This window comes from Mustela putorius, unplaced genomic scaffold (genome assembly GCF_011764305.1).
Source record: "Mustela putorius furo isolate JIRA1106 unplaced genomic scaffold, ASM1176430v1.1 tig00003972_pilon_pilon_pilon, whole genome shotgun sequence".
NCBI lineage: Eukaryota > Metazoa > Chordata > Mammalia > Carnivora > Mustelidae > Mustela > Mustela putorius.
The window spans coordinates 6,156,479-6,171,394 of record NW_025422115.1 but is presented as its reverse complement, the minus strand read 5'-3'; the positions used below and the strand labels follow the sequence as shown (position 1 = coordinate 6,171,394).

General features: G+C 44.1%; 1 protein-coding gene across 2 annotated transcripts in view; it reads left to right on the top strand.

The window, feature by feature from the left end:
* Positions 1 to 14,916, top strand: part of CERS3 (ceramide synthase 3) — a 106,885-nt gene that overhangs the window by 3,827 nt on the left and 88,142 nt on the right. The window contains exons 1-2 of one of the 2 annotated variants that reach the window (XM_045070704.1): positions 6,206 to 7,243; positions 13,392 to 13,492. Coding sequence is in view for 1 of the 2 variants with exons in the window: in XM_004759830.1 (XP_004759887.1) it covers positions 13,392 to 13,492 (101 nt within the window). In the remaining variant the exon portion in view is untranslated. Of the gene's footprint in view, positions 1 to 6,205; positions 7,244 to 13,391; positions 13,493 to 14,916 lie in introns of those variants that run through there. The other variant, XM_004759830.1, reaches the window with a different exon arrangement.

Here is a 14,916-nt window from a genome sequence, read left to right as displayed (position 1 = left end):
ACCAGAGGGAGTCTGGAAGTGACCAGAGAGGGACCTAGCCACTCTAGTAGGCACGATCCTGCAGGCACTAGACCCTCTTACCCTCAAGCCTGGGCTGTATTTCTAGTGCCCCGTATAATAACCAGTCTTTTCTGAAGAAGGCAGATGGGAGAGTGCCTTGTTCTTGGGAGGGAGTCTTAGCTGGCTGACTTCATGAAACTTAGTTTGGTTTTTCAAAAAAAAATCATACCCAGGAATTCACAAGCTGAAGAGAGGTGCCCATTCCTGGGTGTCTCGGGTTAGCCAAGCAGATCTTCTCCTGATTCCTTGTTGGCAGGTGGCAGGTAGGGTATGGCATAGGAGGGAGAACAGAGTAAGAGGCCAAGATAAATGACGATCTCCTTGCGGTCAAGCCCATTGTCTCTTGAATAGTACACGTATTGAATGAATGATGGCCAGATGGGTCAGGGGCATTTTCCCATTATCTCGTCACACATAACATGGGACTGACAGCCTGGGCATTTCCTGAGACATTCATCTCCCTGTTAATTCCCATTGCTTCCTACCTGTACAACTGTTGATGCAGCTCATTCAAGTCTCTTCAAAGCACACAGGATACTTTATTCTGATGCCCAACACAATGCCGGATAAATGGAGCCCCAATGTCCAAGCTACCACTTTCTACCTTCACTGACTGAGGACACTGATGGATGAGTTGTCCTGGGGATGAAAACTTTACCTGCCCACTGCTGTCTGCTTCCTGGTGCCATATTGTGCAGGCTTAGCTCCTCTTTTAAAATCTTTTGCCTGCATGCATGTAGGATATGAAATACCAAATGTCTGAGAGTCCGTCTCCTCTTGGTCCCAATTTGTACCTATGCAGAGCATATCTATATACCCACACCACACACACATAGTAGATTTTCCTCTGTCCCCTCCCTGTACAGTAGTTCTGAATGAGCGTGTGTCTGTATCAGTTGGGGCAATTGTGCTATATTTTTATTCTGGAGATCCTCAGCTCCTTCGAAAGATACGATGCATAGCATGAAAGGATACATAGCATGAACCCCATAAATTCTTTTTATTAATTAATTAATTTATTTATTTGATAGACAGAGATCACAAGTAGGCAGAGAGGCAGGCAGAGAGAGAGGAAGGGAAGCAGGCTCCCCGCTGAGCAGAGAGCCCGATGCGGGGTCATGGGATCATGATCTGAGCTGAAGGCAGAGGCTTTAACCCACTGACTCACCCAGGTGCCCCCCACTTGGAAGTTTTGGGAAAGCCCAACGAATTACCTTTGAAAAAAGTAACTCTGTTGTGGTAGATTGGAAGAGACACCATCATAAATGAACCCTCTCAGCCCCGAGCGTGGACTCTGTGCCAAGAACTGCTGACTCCTGAGGCTTCAGCAGTGAACAAGGCAGACAAAAATCCCAGCCCTCACGGTGCTAGCGTTCTAACTGGGGAGATAGGTCATAAACAAGTCAAATAAGTAAGAGGTCGAATGTGTCAGATGGTAATGAGTGGATCTCAAGTACCAATGTATGAGAACCATTAGTTCTGATGACCTGCTCTTCCCTTTTCTTGCTTTCTTTAAAATTATCTTCCAGGAAATTGTAACACTGGGCCAGGGAGAGTGTGGAACCTGGTGGGTGGGGGTAAGGGAGACTCCATTCAGGTCCCATGTGGGCATACCTGTATTTTACTCTTGATTTACTCTTGACTTTACTCGACTTTATTGTGTTTTGCGACAATGCCTTTTTTTTTTTTTTTTACAAATTGAAAATTTGTGGCAACCTTGCGTTGGGCCATCTAGCAAGTCTATGGGAGACATACAATTTCCTAACAGCATTTTGCTCACTTTGTGTCTCTGTCACATTTGGTAATTCTCACAATATTTCTAAACTTTTTTTTTTTTTTAAGATTTTACTTATTTGTCAGACAGAGAGAGAGAGAGAGTAGAAGCAGGAGAAGCATCAGACAGAGGGAGAAGTAGACTCCCCACTAAGCAAGGAGGACGATGCTGGACTTGCTCCCAGGACCCTTGGTTCATGACCTGAGTCGAAGGCAGATGCTTAGCTGACTGAACCACCCAGGTGTCACTCTCAGACTTCTTCATTCTAATTGTATCTGTTATGGTAACCTGTGATCGGTGATCTTTGATGTTACTATTGTAATCACAAGACCGTGAACTTGACCACTACATGTGCATGTTCTGAGTGCTCCCCAAACAGGCTCCCCCCCCATCTCTCTCCTTCCCACTAGGTCTTCCTGTTCCTTGGGACACAACGGTATTGAAATTAGGCCAATCAATAATTTACAATGGCCCCTAAGTGTTCAAGTGAAAGGAAGGGTCATGTGTGTCTGACTTTAAATCAAAAGCCAGAAATGATTAAGCTTAGTGAGGAAGGGGAGTCAAAAGCCAAGACGGGCTAAAAACTAGGCCACCGGTGCCAGTTAGCCAAGCTGTGAATACAAAGAAAAAGTTCTTGAAGGAAATGGAAAGTGCCACTCCAGTGAACCCACGAATGATAAGAAGGCAAAACAGCCTTACTGCGGATATGGAGAGCGTTTCAGAGGTCTGGACAGAGACCACAGCAGCCACAACATTCCCTTAAGCCAACGCCCAGTCCAGAGCCAGGCCCTAACTCACTCTCTTCAGTTCTGTGAAGGCTGAGGGACGTGGGGAAGCTGCAGAAGGAAAGTCCAAAGCTAGCAGACGTGGGCTCGTGAGGTTTAAGGAAACAGGCCATGTCTTAACATCCAAGTACAAGGTGAAGTAGCAGGTGCTGATGGAGAAGCTGTGGCCAGTCATCCGGAAGACCCAGCTCAGAGAATTCATGAAGGGGAACACACTAAATGACGGATTGTCAACGTAAACAAAACTGCCTTCTATTGAAAGAAGGTGCCATCTAGGACTTACCATAGCTAGAGAGGAGAAGTCAACGCCTGGCTTCAAAGCTTGAAAAAGACAGGCCAACTCTTGCTAGGGGCTATGCAGCTGGTGACTTAAAGTTGAAGCCAATACTCACTCACCATTTCAAAAGTCCTAGGGCCCTTAAAAATCATGCTAAATCCACTCTGCCTGTGTTCAATAAAGAGAACAACAAAGCCTGGATGACAGCACAGCTGTTTACCACAGGGTTTACGGAGTATTTTAAGCCCGCTGTTGACAGTGACTGCTCAGGAAGAGAGATTCCTTTCAAAATGTTACTGCTTGTTGACAATGTAACTGGTCACCCAAGAGCTCTGATGGAGGTAGACAGTGAAGTTAATGCTGTTTTCATGCCTGCTATCACAACATCCATTCTCCAGCCGATGGATCAAGGAGTGATTTCAACTTTCAAGTCTTATTACTTAAGAAACACTTAAGTAATTTCAACTTTCAAGTCTTATTACTTAAGAAACACGTTTCATAAGGTTCTCGCTGCCCCAGATAGGGATCCCTCTGCTGGATCTAGGCAAAGTAAACTGAAAACCTTGCAGAAAGGATTCATCATTCTACAGGACACAAAGAACACTTGTGACTCACAGGAAGGGGTCCAAGTATCAACGTGAACAGGAGTTTGGAACAAGTTGATTCCCACCCTCATGGATAACTGCCAGGAGTTCAAGACCTTAGCAGAGTCAGTAACTACAGATGTGGTGGAAACAGCAAGAGAACGAGAATTAGAAGTGGAGCCCGAAGATGGGACGGAGCGGCTGCCATCTCATGACCAACATGAATGAATGAAGAGTTGCTTCTTAGGGATGAGCAAAGAAAGTGGTTTCTGGAGATGGGATCTACTCCTGGGGAAGATGCTGTGAACGCTGCTGAGATGACAACCAGGGATTCATAATGTGACATAAACTTCGCTGATAAGGCAGCCGCAGGGTGAGAGAGGATTGACTCCAATTTCGAAAGAAGTTCTACCGCTACTGAACAGCATCACGTGCTACAGAGAAATCGTTTGTGAAAGGAAGAGGCCGTCCATGCGGCAGACTTCACGGCCGTCTTATTTCGGAGATCACCACCCTCATAAGCGGGCAGCCATCAGCATGGAAGCAAGACCCTCCACCAGCAAAAGGATTAGGACTTGCTGAAAGCTCCAATGATGGTTAACCTATTGTTCGCAATAAGGTATTTTAAAATTAAAATACACATTTTATTAGATATAATGCAATTGTACATTTAATGTACTACAGTATAGTGTAAAGATAACTTGTATATGCACTGAGAAGCCAAAAATTTCCTTGCCTAGCTTGATTGAGATGTTCATTTACAGTAGTCCGGAACCAAGCCCGCAGTATTTCTGAGCTATGTCTGCAATCTATCATCCATTGTGGGGATTCAGGCAAATCATCGGGGGAGACTTTTATGTCAAGAAGATGCAGTCTTCAGATTCCTGGCATGTGTGAAGTCATTGGTTTGTTTCGTTAGATCCCACAGGAGTTTCTCCACACACCTATTTAAGGAATAAGCAGTTTGGCAGTATTTTGACTTGACATTTCTGTCTATTGGAAAAGTCTGTGAAAATGATAAGATCAAGCACTATCAGAAAACAGAGCTTTTGTTCATAAAAGCCTCCCAAATCGGACTCATTAGGTTACGATCAATATGGCCCAAAGTGTATTCACTAAGTTTCTCGGAAGGGATTCGCTCCTTGGAGGTAAAAGCAAGTCAGTTCCATCAAACTTATATTTGCTTCTCTAGAATATTCGCCTGAGGTTTGCAACGTAACATGCCATTTAGAATATCAGAAGTCGTCCCACTTCCCTTTCCTTTGTGTCTACACCCCGGGCATCCTCTGTTCCTGGCTAACAGAGCTCTGGACATAGTTTCTAGTTCCGAGCTTCCTGCTGCGGCCCCAGGGCCATTTCCCCGTGTCCTGTTTACCCTGTTTTTCTCTTGTAAGTTCTTAAGTGGTCCTCCTGAATCTCGACTGGGTTTGCAAGTGTCCTCACTGCTCTTCTCTCCCTCTCCTGTTTTACTCTTGGAAAAAGACTCAGTAGATGTTTTCCAAACTCACCCACTTAAGTAACATTTAGTAACAAGCTTGCTCTTGTGTATAAAATCCCATGGTTTTTGTCATGCTGCCCCTTCTGCTCCCCATAAAACTTGTCCCCTAATATCAGGCTTAACTGCCTGAGGTGTGATGTTCACTTTTAAAGCCGCATTGAACCATTAATATTTAATAAACAACTTAACCTCTATTAATGAGAATCGAAAACATACAACAGATTTAATACCTTAACTCGCTTCTAAATCTTTCTCATAAAATGAGACAGTTAAGTATTACCTAGAAGAAGTGACGCCCACACAGGCCTCTTGCTCTGTCATGCTTCCCAGGGTGCTCTCCCCTCTGTTAGCAGTGACCTGATCAATTTATCATGAGGCACAAGTGAGAGAGAGGAAAGGGAAAAGGCATGACCATAGGAGTCTTCGAAAGAACCATACTTGTATTTATTTGTCCTCCGTAAAGGGGTCACAGGAAGGTACCCTGGACTGATGTGTAAGCAACACAGCTCCCCCAGGTCACAACTCACAGAGCATCAGAATTCCTCACTTCAAGCTCTCCAGCTACTGCACTCCGTTGCATAGATTGGGCAACAGGTTAATCTTTGCCTCTGTCCCTGAAGGAAGAAGGGACTACACCTTGACAGTGACTCAGTGCGGCCGATGATAATGGGATTCTTTTGAGCTAGGTAGATTGTAACCAGGAACCAGTCTCCCTTGCTAAGGAGTCTTATAAGGTAGAGCTTTATCAGCGGGGAAGACAGACACGATAAAGAAAAACAGTTTTAATTAGGAAGGTAAATCGGGTGGCAGCTGGGGGCGGATGGACCAAGAAAGGCACAGTGTGGGGTGAGGAAGACCAGGAAACTGTACATAGTCGCCTGGCAACAGGATCGGAAACACAGCCTGCCCCACTTAGGGACCACTCTGCTGGAAGTTCAGCCCTCCTGCCAGAGGGGCTTTAAAATTTCAGAACCCCTTCATGGCGAAAAGAAAGTCTGGGAAGAGAAAAACAGGCCAAGAGGAAAGTACCCAAGCATCCAGCGAATGGGCCTTGACCAATCCTGCTTCTTCGAACTGAATTCACTTACTGAAACTTGAGAACCTGTGGAGTCTGACACTGGCCTTTCCCCCTCTCTGCCTCTAGTCAATTTTTAATTTGCTGTCATCGATTAGCTGACAGGAGAAGGGAGACATCTCTCAGCAGCTGAGGTCGGCTGATGGGAAGGGCCTTGAATCAGGGCCTTCGGAGTGGGCGGCGCTGCTGAACCGCCCGGGAGGTGAGCTTTGGCTCCCAGGGGTACAAGAACCAACTTGCAGAAGCTTCCTTGCTTGTCAAGGCACCTTTAAATAACCCACACCCGGAGTGGTTTCATCTGCAGGCAAGAGAAAGTGGAAACAGCCCCCAAAGGTCTCCCGTCTCAAATAAACACTGTAGGCAACTTTGCCTTTGAAACTGAAGTGCTTGAGGCAGCGAGGCGGACAACTGTTGGTATCCTGCTACTAACAGGTTTGTCTTTCATTGTCTGTAACGACTGACTGTTCTCGGAGGCTGACAGAAACAAAAACAAAGAGAATTACCTCTGACTGTTCTGAAAGGAAAAGGGGGCCAGACTTTCAGTTTGAGGGCATGGTGTAGTTCGAAAGAAGAGAATTTATTCCCCGAGTTGCCAGGAGCCAGGCAGAGAGGTCGCCTTTCTGGGGCCTGATGCTCCTCAGTCGATGCGTTTTCAGGGCGTGCTGGTGGTGGTTGTGGTGGTGATTTCGTTAGCACAGAGCCCCGCCAGTACTCACAAGCTTCTACAGAGTGCCATGGCTGTCAGACCCGCTCGGGTGATAGTGTGGGCTTGTCAACACTGTTTCAGGTTTCTCTCCACCGCCTAAACCCCTTCCTTGGAGGACAAAGAGCAGAGACCATCTTGTTCGGTAGTTGGCTAATGGTGAGGCAACTCATGCATCTGTAATCCTGCGTCTGACTGAACTCCAGTTTTCTCCTCTCCCAAGTGGTGAAACAGGAAGCAACATCCCATCAGGAAGAACCAGAAGGTGCCATCCAGTAGCTTTGCCTCACGTCACCCATCGCCCTCAGTCAGAAATCTAGACGTGCAACTTTAGAGGGTGGGTCTCTCTGAAAGAATTTCAGAGCTTACACAGAGATGAGGTGTGTTGCTCTCTGACGAGAACGAGGCTGACTGGAACGCTGGAAATCTGGCTCTGACTGCTCTTCACAGGCAAGGGGCATCTTTTGTGGACTGAAGTTTCTGGAAGGTAGGCACTATTTCACTGATGTTGTTATCATTTGAGAATGCTCAGACCACGTTGGCCTTGACTGTGTGTGTGTGTGTGTGTGAGAGAGAGAGAGAGAGAGAGAGAGAGATGTTCAAAATGTTCATTTTTGGTCTGCTCTTCAGGGAGAGATACACGAAAGAGAGATTTGAAGCCCATCGCCTGATGAGTTTGACTTCAGAAGCATTCAGTCGTGGAGCAAATGCTGGGGCCAAACTTCTCCTCTGACCTGTAGCACTTGCTCTGTGGCGAGTTGAAACAGCTCCAGCATAGGACTAGGCAGGATTGTTCAGCCTGTGGAATCACAGGAGGCTGAGCCCTCCGTCGGCACAGCCCGGTTTATGAGGAAGGAGAAATGAAGAGAGTGACCGCAGATCTCCGGGTGGCATGGCCAAGGCATTTCAGACCACGTCAGAATGTCTTAAATGTGGAACAAGGCAGGACTTGCTCGCCTCACAGTGGCAGACTCTCCTAAACTGGCTCAATCTTGAGTGAGACAGTCTCCATGCTGTGTCCAGAAGACTTTAGCTGAGTAGTTCTACAGCTTAGAGAGAAACATAATCGTTTTTCTTTTTTTCTAACCAGCGTACATGTTTAGCCAGGATGTTCTTTCAGACAAGTTTATTTGCTAGAGAGCCTTACACACGGGGCAAGGGAAAGAAACTTGGGGGACTCACCAGAGGATGCATATTTATTGATTCATTAATCCGTACTATTCCAGTGCCTTCTATACCACGAGTGAGGGTTCTGACTTTAAAGAGCACCTTCATACCTCTTCCCCCACAAGCTTTTTTTTTTTTTTTTTTTTTTAAGGGGTTGCCACTTCAAATTTCATCAGTAGAATTTGCTGGACAAGGGGTAAAGTCTTTAAGGGGAAAATAGGTAATACTTGTATGGTCTTCCCTCTAAAAATATTTCTGCCGTTTCTAAAAACAATCAAATTAATTGGCATGAGTTTGAAGATAATTCTGGGTTGGTAATAATCTACATAATTCTGGGTTAGTGATAATCTCCATTTATGGAGTCCTTGCTATGCATAAATGCATTTCCCAGTTAGTTCCGTGAGAGAGAACTCATGTTATGCAGTTCTCGGATGAGGACTTTTGGGTTTGGGGAGAGGTACAGTGGCAGAGCAGGGAAGTGAGGAAACCCAAATTCTGTTGCCTTTTACACACAGAAATACATGATTGGAGCCCTCCCTATTCCTCTTCTGTTCTCTCAGCCCTTCAGAGTCCTTGTCATGTGGAGGGATTCCCGAACCCATAATATGTAAATACACTAACTCAGTATCTTAGAGCAAAACACTGTGGGTCAGTCTATAATTTGCTTCTCCTGGGCTGAAGGCATGGTGTGGTAGAAAGGAAGACAGATCTAAATTTGAATCCCTGCTTTCTGCTTACTGTTTGTGTGACCTCAGCAAGTCAGTGAAATTCTTCAAACCTCATTTCCTTACTTACAAGCTAATTATTCGAATACCCATCCCGCAGGGCCATTTGTTAGAAGCAGCAGGAAGAGACTTTTGCATGATTGACAAATGGTAGGCTTTTGATACATATAGTGTTCATTTCCCCAGTTATTTGCTGATGCCTCCGGTGAACTAGATCCTCTTCTGGACTCCAGGCATAACAGCAGTGATCGAGGGAGACAAGACTCTGCCCTCATGGGGGCTGACGGGTGCTGGTTTAGTCTCGCATAGTGTCACTGACTTCCTTTGGGAATCAGGTTGTGATTATTTAGGTCCTCTATGGTGGAGCCGATCTGGCTTTGACACACCCCCTGAACCAGAGCAGTGAGCGTCCTGTGTTAGGAATCCCCAGAGCCTAGTAAAATCAGGAAAAAGGCAAGGACGATGGATACCTCTTTCGCAAGGGTCGTTTACTGTACGAATCATTGCACAGTTATAGGAAAGATTTGTTTTTATGCGTTCTTTCACACACACACACACACACACACAGTTCACTGGAGTTTTCTTCGGCCCCTAAGGCACTACCGGCAGGCTGTGCATGGGGAGAGGGTCTGGCTCCAAGGTCTCATAAAACACAGAGTGTAGTGTGGCAACCATTCATTTACCCTGGGCTCCAGGCCATCTGTACAACAGCCTTGGGCTTTCCAAGGCCTCTCCAATGTGAACTTAGGGATGTAGTCCAAAGATTGAACTGGAGATAATATACCTTTATAAAAATGGATTTGGACAAGAGCAATTGGCTTATTTACTGGCCAAAGGCCTATTGTCAAGTTCATCAAATGGGCTAGTTGGCATTAAGAATGGTGTTCTGGCAATCTGTCCCTAACTTTGAATCCTGATGAGCTGTAGATCATGGCAGAGAGATGAAAGGAACACAAGGGAGCTCCCTTGGGAATCAAATGCAGGTCTCCCTTCTCTTAGAAACACCTGCACACCCAGAACACCAGCCTTATTGGTCCTACGTGGCCCAGGTTTGTTGTTTTATTTATTTGGTGGGCCCAGAATGATTGAAGACATCTTTGGGACACCCTACATGGACCAGGCATTAGCACTATGAAAGAAGTCTGTGTAAAGCAAAGAGACTTATCCCTCATATTACCTTAAAATTTCGTCTTGTGGAGGGTTTTTTTAAAATGACAAGAACATAAACCAAGCTAAAAACCTAATTAAAATAAACTAGGGCTTAGGTATAAAATCCTCAAATAGCAAGTGAATGGGGGATATTAAGAATCTTTGACCTTGTACAACACTTTAACAGCCAAAATTCTCCACAGGGCTTTCAGTGATGGTAGACAGATGTTTGATTGTAAATAAACTGTAGCAATCATTATGTTTTTTAAAAGAGTTATTCCCAAATTTCATTATTATTGTACCTTAAAGTCTGAGCACACTAATTTGGCTTGGGTGACCTTGAAACAAATGTCACCCTTCCTAAATATGAGAATTTAAAATTTCGTAAGCTGTGTGCCCAAATTCCCCTCAAATGTAAAGTTAAAGGGGTTTGGTTCACTTTAATAATCATTTCTTTATTTTTTATTTTATTTTATTAAAAAAAATTTTTTTTTTCCTACCTGGTCACTGGAAAGTCTGTGGGGAGGGATCATGCTTCATTCTTAAGGAGAGTAACTGAACAGACCAGAGGCCTAACATAGTTGGTGTTTGGTTTATGATGGCTCTGTCTCCTTCCATCTTGTAGCTGTGCCTTCTGAAACATGTGACTTTTGGTCATTAGGACTGGAGAAGGGAGAAATGAAAACAGGTCCCCGGCTTTTTAAATTTTTTAATTGAGGTATAATTGATGGAGGACATGATAGGAGTTTCAAGCACACAACATAATAATTCAATATTTGTATATATTGCAAAATGACCACCAAATACATCTCTCCTTTCCCTCTCAATGGGAAAACTATAAAAATCACAGCTAAGGCATGAATTTAGGTAGATTGGAGAGATAAAATATTACATTAAGGGGCTTTGAATCATTTTTATTTACTATATCCATGTACTAAGAGAAGGGAAAATCATATGCCACAATCCATTTTTCTCCATAGAGTTCTTGTATGCAAGAGCAAAGTCTATTTCTGTCATTTTGATTCCTTTGCCAGACATATTTTAGTGGAGAGTCAATAAATTTTTGTTGATTAGATTGACTTTGACGTAGGCTGAACAATTAAATAAGCATTTCAAGATTCAAGCAAATACTCTGAGAGCATTTTCTTCAATAACAAAGGTTACTTAACATCATTTAGTAACTAAAATGGCTTTAATTTCTTCCCCTCAAATTTTGTTTTCTTGTTTGACATCCAATTAAAACTTGAAAAACCTAAAATCTGCTGATGCTGAACAAATTTCAAATTGTGCAGATTAGCAATTTTCATTTGCAATGTTCTCATCACGAACTCATTATCATATTCCTCTTTGGGTCAAAGTCACAGGCTTTCTAATGAGCTCCTCCTGTTCCACCAGCCGTAACTGGCTTTCCCTGACTTGTTTCAAATGGAGATCTGCTTTGTGTGAAGGTCTGGTCTATCACCAGTTGTGTAAGAGTAAAACTTGAGAGCATTTCTAGATGATGACTATAAAATAATATGCAAGCTGATTTTCCCAAGTAATCACTCCACAGATGACACTACTGTCGTGGATTTTAAACTTTTTTTTTGACAATCATTGATGGTAAAAAATATTCCTTAGACCTCAATTTAGAAACACACACACACACACACACACACACTCTAATGGAAATAAAAGTTTCATGAAACAATACTGCACATATCGAATTTTTCTCTTCTATTTCATCCATTCCTGTCTATAAAATTTCTGGTTATAGCTACGGACAAATTTTGTGACCTGTTGGTCAGCCTCTCGGTTCTCAATACTGGCTGAATGTAAGAATTAACTAGGTTCTCAGTAATAATATTTATATTGATTTTATGTTGAAATGATAATATTCTAGATGTGTTGGGTTAAATAAAATACATTCCTAAGATGAATTTCACTTTTTTTCTTTTTGAAATGCAACTACAAGAAAACAAATTGGACTCTATTAAAACTAATAACTTCTTTCCATCAGATCTTACCATTAAGAGAGTAAAAGACCAGCTGCAGAAGGGAAGGAGACATTGCCATACATATAAACAAGAAGGAGTTATATCCAGAATAAAAAAAACAAGCGCGTTAGAAAAGATGGACCAACACAATAGAAAACTGGGCAAGACATTTACATAGGAGTTTCACAAAAGAATGTATCCAAATGGCCAAGAAGCATGAAACGTGCTCAACTTTATCAGTTGTTAGGGGAATGCACATCAAAACCACAGGAAAATATCACTACACACCCACCAGAGAGGCTAAAATGTGAAAAGTAGAGAGTAGTTGTGTTGGTGAGAATGCGAAATAGCTGAAACTCTCACACAGATGTGGGCATGTAAATCCACACAACAGCTCTAGAAGACTGGTCAAGAGGGTCTGTTAATTGTGTATACATACCCGTGACCTAGCAATTCCATTGCCCTGTAGAAATGTGGACATGTGTTTACCAAAGACACAGTGAAGAATGTTCACAGGGAGTAGCCTTATTTCAGAAAACCCCAATTTCCCTCAACTGGAGAATGGAAAAAGAGGTTGTGGTATAGTCGCACCATGGAACACCAACCCCCAGTGAAAATAAGTCAGCTCCGTCACACACGTGAGGCTGGGTATTGTCTCAGTCGCAACTGCTGACAGAAAGACGTGGAGGCAAAAGAATGCCGTCAGTGTGATTCTGATTGTGCAAAGTTCAAGAACAGGCAACCTGAGTCCACGGTGTTAGAGGTCAGGCGAAGATAGTTGGAGGAAGTGGGGTAGCGACTGGGAAGAGACGCAGTGGAGGCCCTGGGGTGCTGCTAGTGTCCCGCTTCTTGGTCTAGCTGCTGGTTCTAACTCAGGTGTGTTTACTTCTGGGATTTGCTGCTCTACCGTCGGCGTGCTGGGCTTTAATGAATACGTCTGTTAAGCAATGATAACAATGCTGATATCAGGATGGCGCCTTCAGAGGTCCTGACTTAGGTGTTCTGAATCAGGCGAGAGCATGGCTTAAAAATGTTTTCCAGCTAGTCCCCCTAGAGAGCCAGCAGGCAGAACCAGGGTACTAACGAGTCACAAGTGGCTCTTCCAAGCCCCGTGTGCTGATAGAACTGTAATCACTACTTGAGACTGTGTTCTTACTGTCTTTACTTAAGTTGCACTGACTTTAAGGACATAATTCCCACTGATGATTCTTAGAGGCGTAAGGAATTATAACGTTAATGCCTTAGAAGCCTGGGCAGGTAACTGAAATGAGCAGTGGGCTGGTTGATGAAGCCTACGCCTCAATTAAGGCCCGCACGTCCTGTGATTACTGCCAGATATTGCGGGATTTTTTGTTTTGTTTTGTTTTGTTGTTGTTGTTGTTTTCAAGTGAAGCTGTGAATCTGGATTTTTTGGTGAAAATTCCTGAATTTTAGATATCAGTGCAAATTATGTTAAAACACTCCCCAGATCAAACGAAACTGATTCATAGGGCCAGTTCCTCCTGCACCAAATTCTGCCACTGGTTTGTAACTGTGACTTTGAATTTTAGAGCCGGAAGGAAAGTTATGGGTATCATTGTATAGTCTATTAATTATGTTTCCTCTTCTGCTTCCGCAGGGATGTTGTGAAAGGAAAGGCAAAACTTTTACATATATCTCCACATACCTATACACAGAGTACTTGAATTTCTTCGCAGAAAGCTATCCTATATACTCAAGGTAATTACTGTTATTTACGTTTTATTTTATTTTATTTTATTTTATCTTATTTCACCTCTACTGTGTTGTCTTAAACTATATCTGTGCCCCAGAGCTTTATTATTATAATGATATTGTTTTCTGTGTTGTGGGAAGGAGCGGTGTTCTGGGCAAGGCAAGTTCCATGTTATTCCCTATGATATATATACTATAGATCTTTTCTTTTTGAGAGGAGGGATGTTGAGTGACAGTTTCCTCTGACAGCGCCAGGTGATGAAGATCTCCCAAGCTTAGCCGGTATTTGCCTTGTTTGTGCTCCCAGCTGGCCCCCCAACCTTGACCATCCCCTTTTCCCTGAGCCTCGCTTCTAATTAGAAGGAAGAGTTGGCTCCGTCTGTCCTGCAGGTTTCCGGCTTCCAGACTCTTCCTTGTGAGAAACAGGCTTTGAAAAGCACATGTCTTCAAAGTCATAAGAAGTGACAATCAGAAAGGATGAGTTGCATGACAGCACATGTTCACAAATATGGATGAAAGACAAAAATCAAGTCCTGTAAAGAGAAGGAGGATTTTTAGCCCAGCACCTAACTTTGGTCTGGCTGTGTCACCTGGGGCAGGTCCCTTGATCCCTCTCAACTTCTCTTTGCATGTGTGAATTGGGGGCATGAATAATTATTATTGTGGTGAGGATACAATGAGTGGATGCTGGTGAAAGAAACTGTGTTCATTGTATATTCATTGTATACGCATGCTGGTTACTAGTTACCATGTAATCGTTGCCTCCAGCTTCTGTAACAGTCTGTGAAGAGATGGTGCTGCTATTCCCAGTTTATAACTGTGAAAGCAGGTAGCACAGCCGCTGGGCCTCTGAATCACGGTTCTGACCCTTTCCCTGCGACAACAGGGCTCGCTGGCACGTGCCTTCACCCCACCGCCTACCTAACCAATCCGCAGTGGATCAGTGGAGAATGCAGAAGGGGTTCCTGGCCAAGGCCCAACCCCACCCCCACCTTTTAGCCTCTACTCTTCTACACCTTCTTACCAAACACAAACCGCATTGATCACAAATGTATTGCCCCTCCTGCTTTCTAGAGTGAAGTGGTAACCTGCTGGGGGTGGGGGTGGGGCTGGGGGCGGGGAAGCTTAGGGGAGCCAGGTGAATAAACCACTTTTTGCTAACAAAGAAGTTGCCTTCTCTGGGGAGGAGCGGTTCAGCTGGACCATCGGAAGTTACCTGAGGATTTCTGTCTGTCATGCTATCAGCCCTTCTGGTGGCTGCTCAGCCTGAATCCATCTTTGGCTTCCAGAATTCCTGGGGCCTCTAGAGTGGCCAGACCTATGCTGAGTCCCTGTGGACAGGCTTGTCCCTCAGGCCCAAGGCAAGAGGACATGGGGAGTTGTCTGGCTCTCAGCCTGACCCTATTCCGCTTCTCAGCCCCAGAATTGTC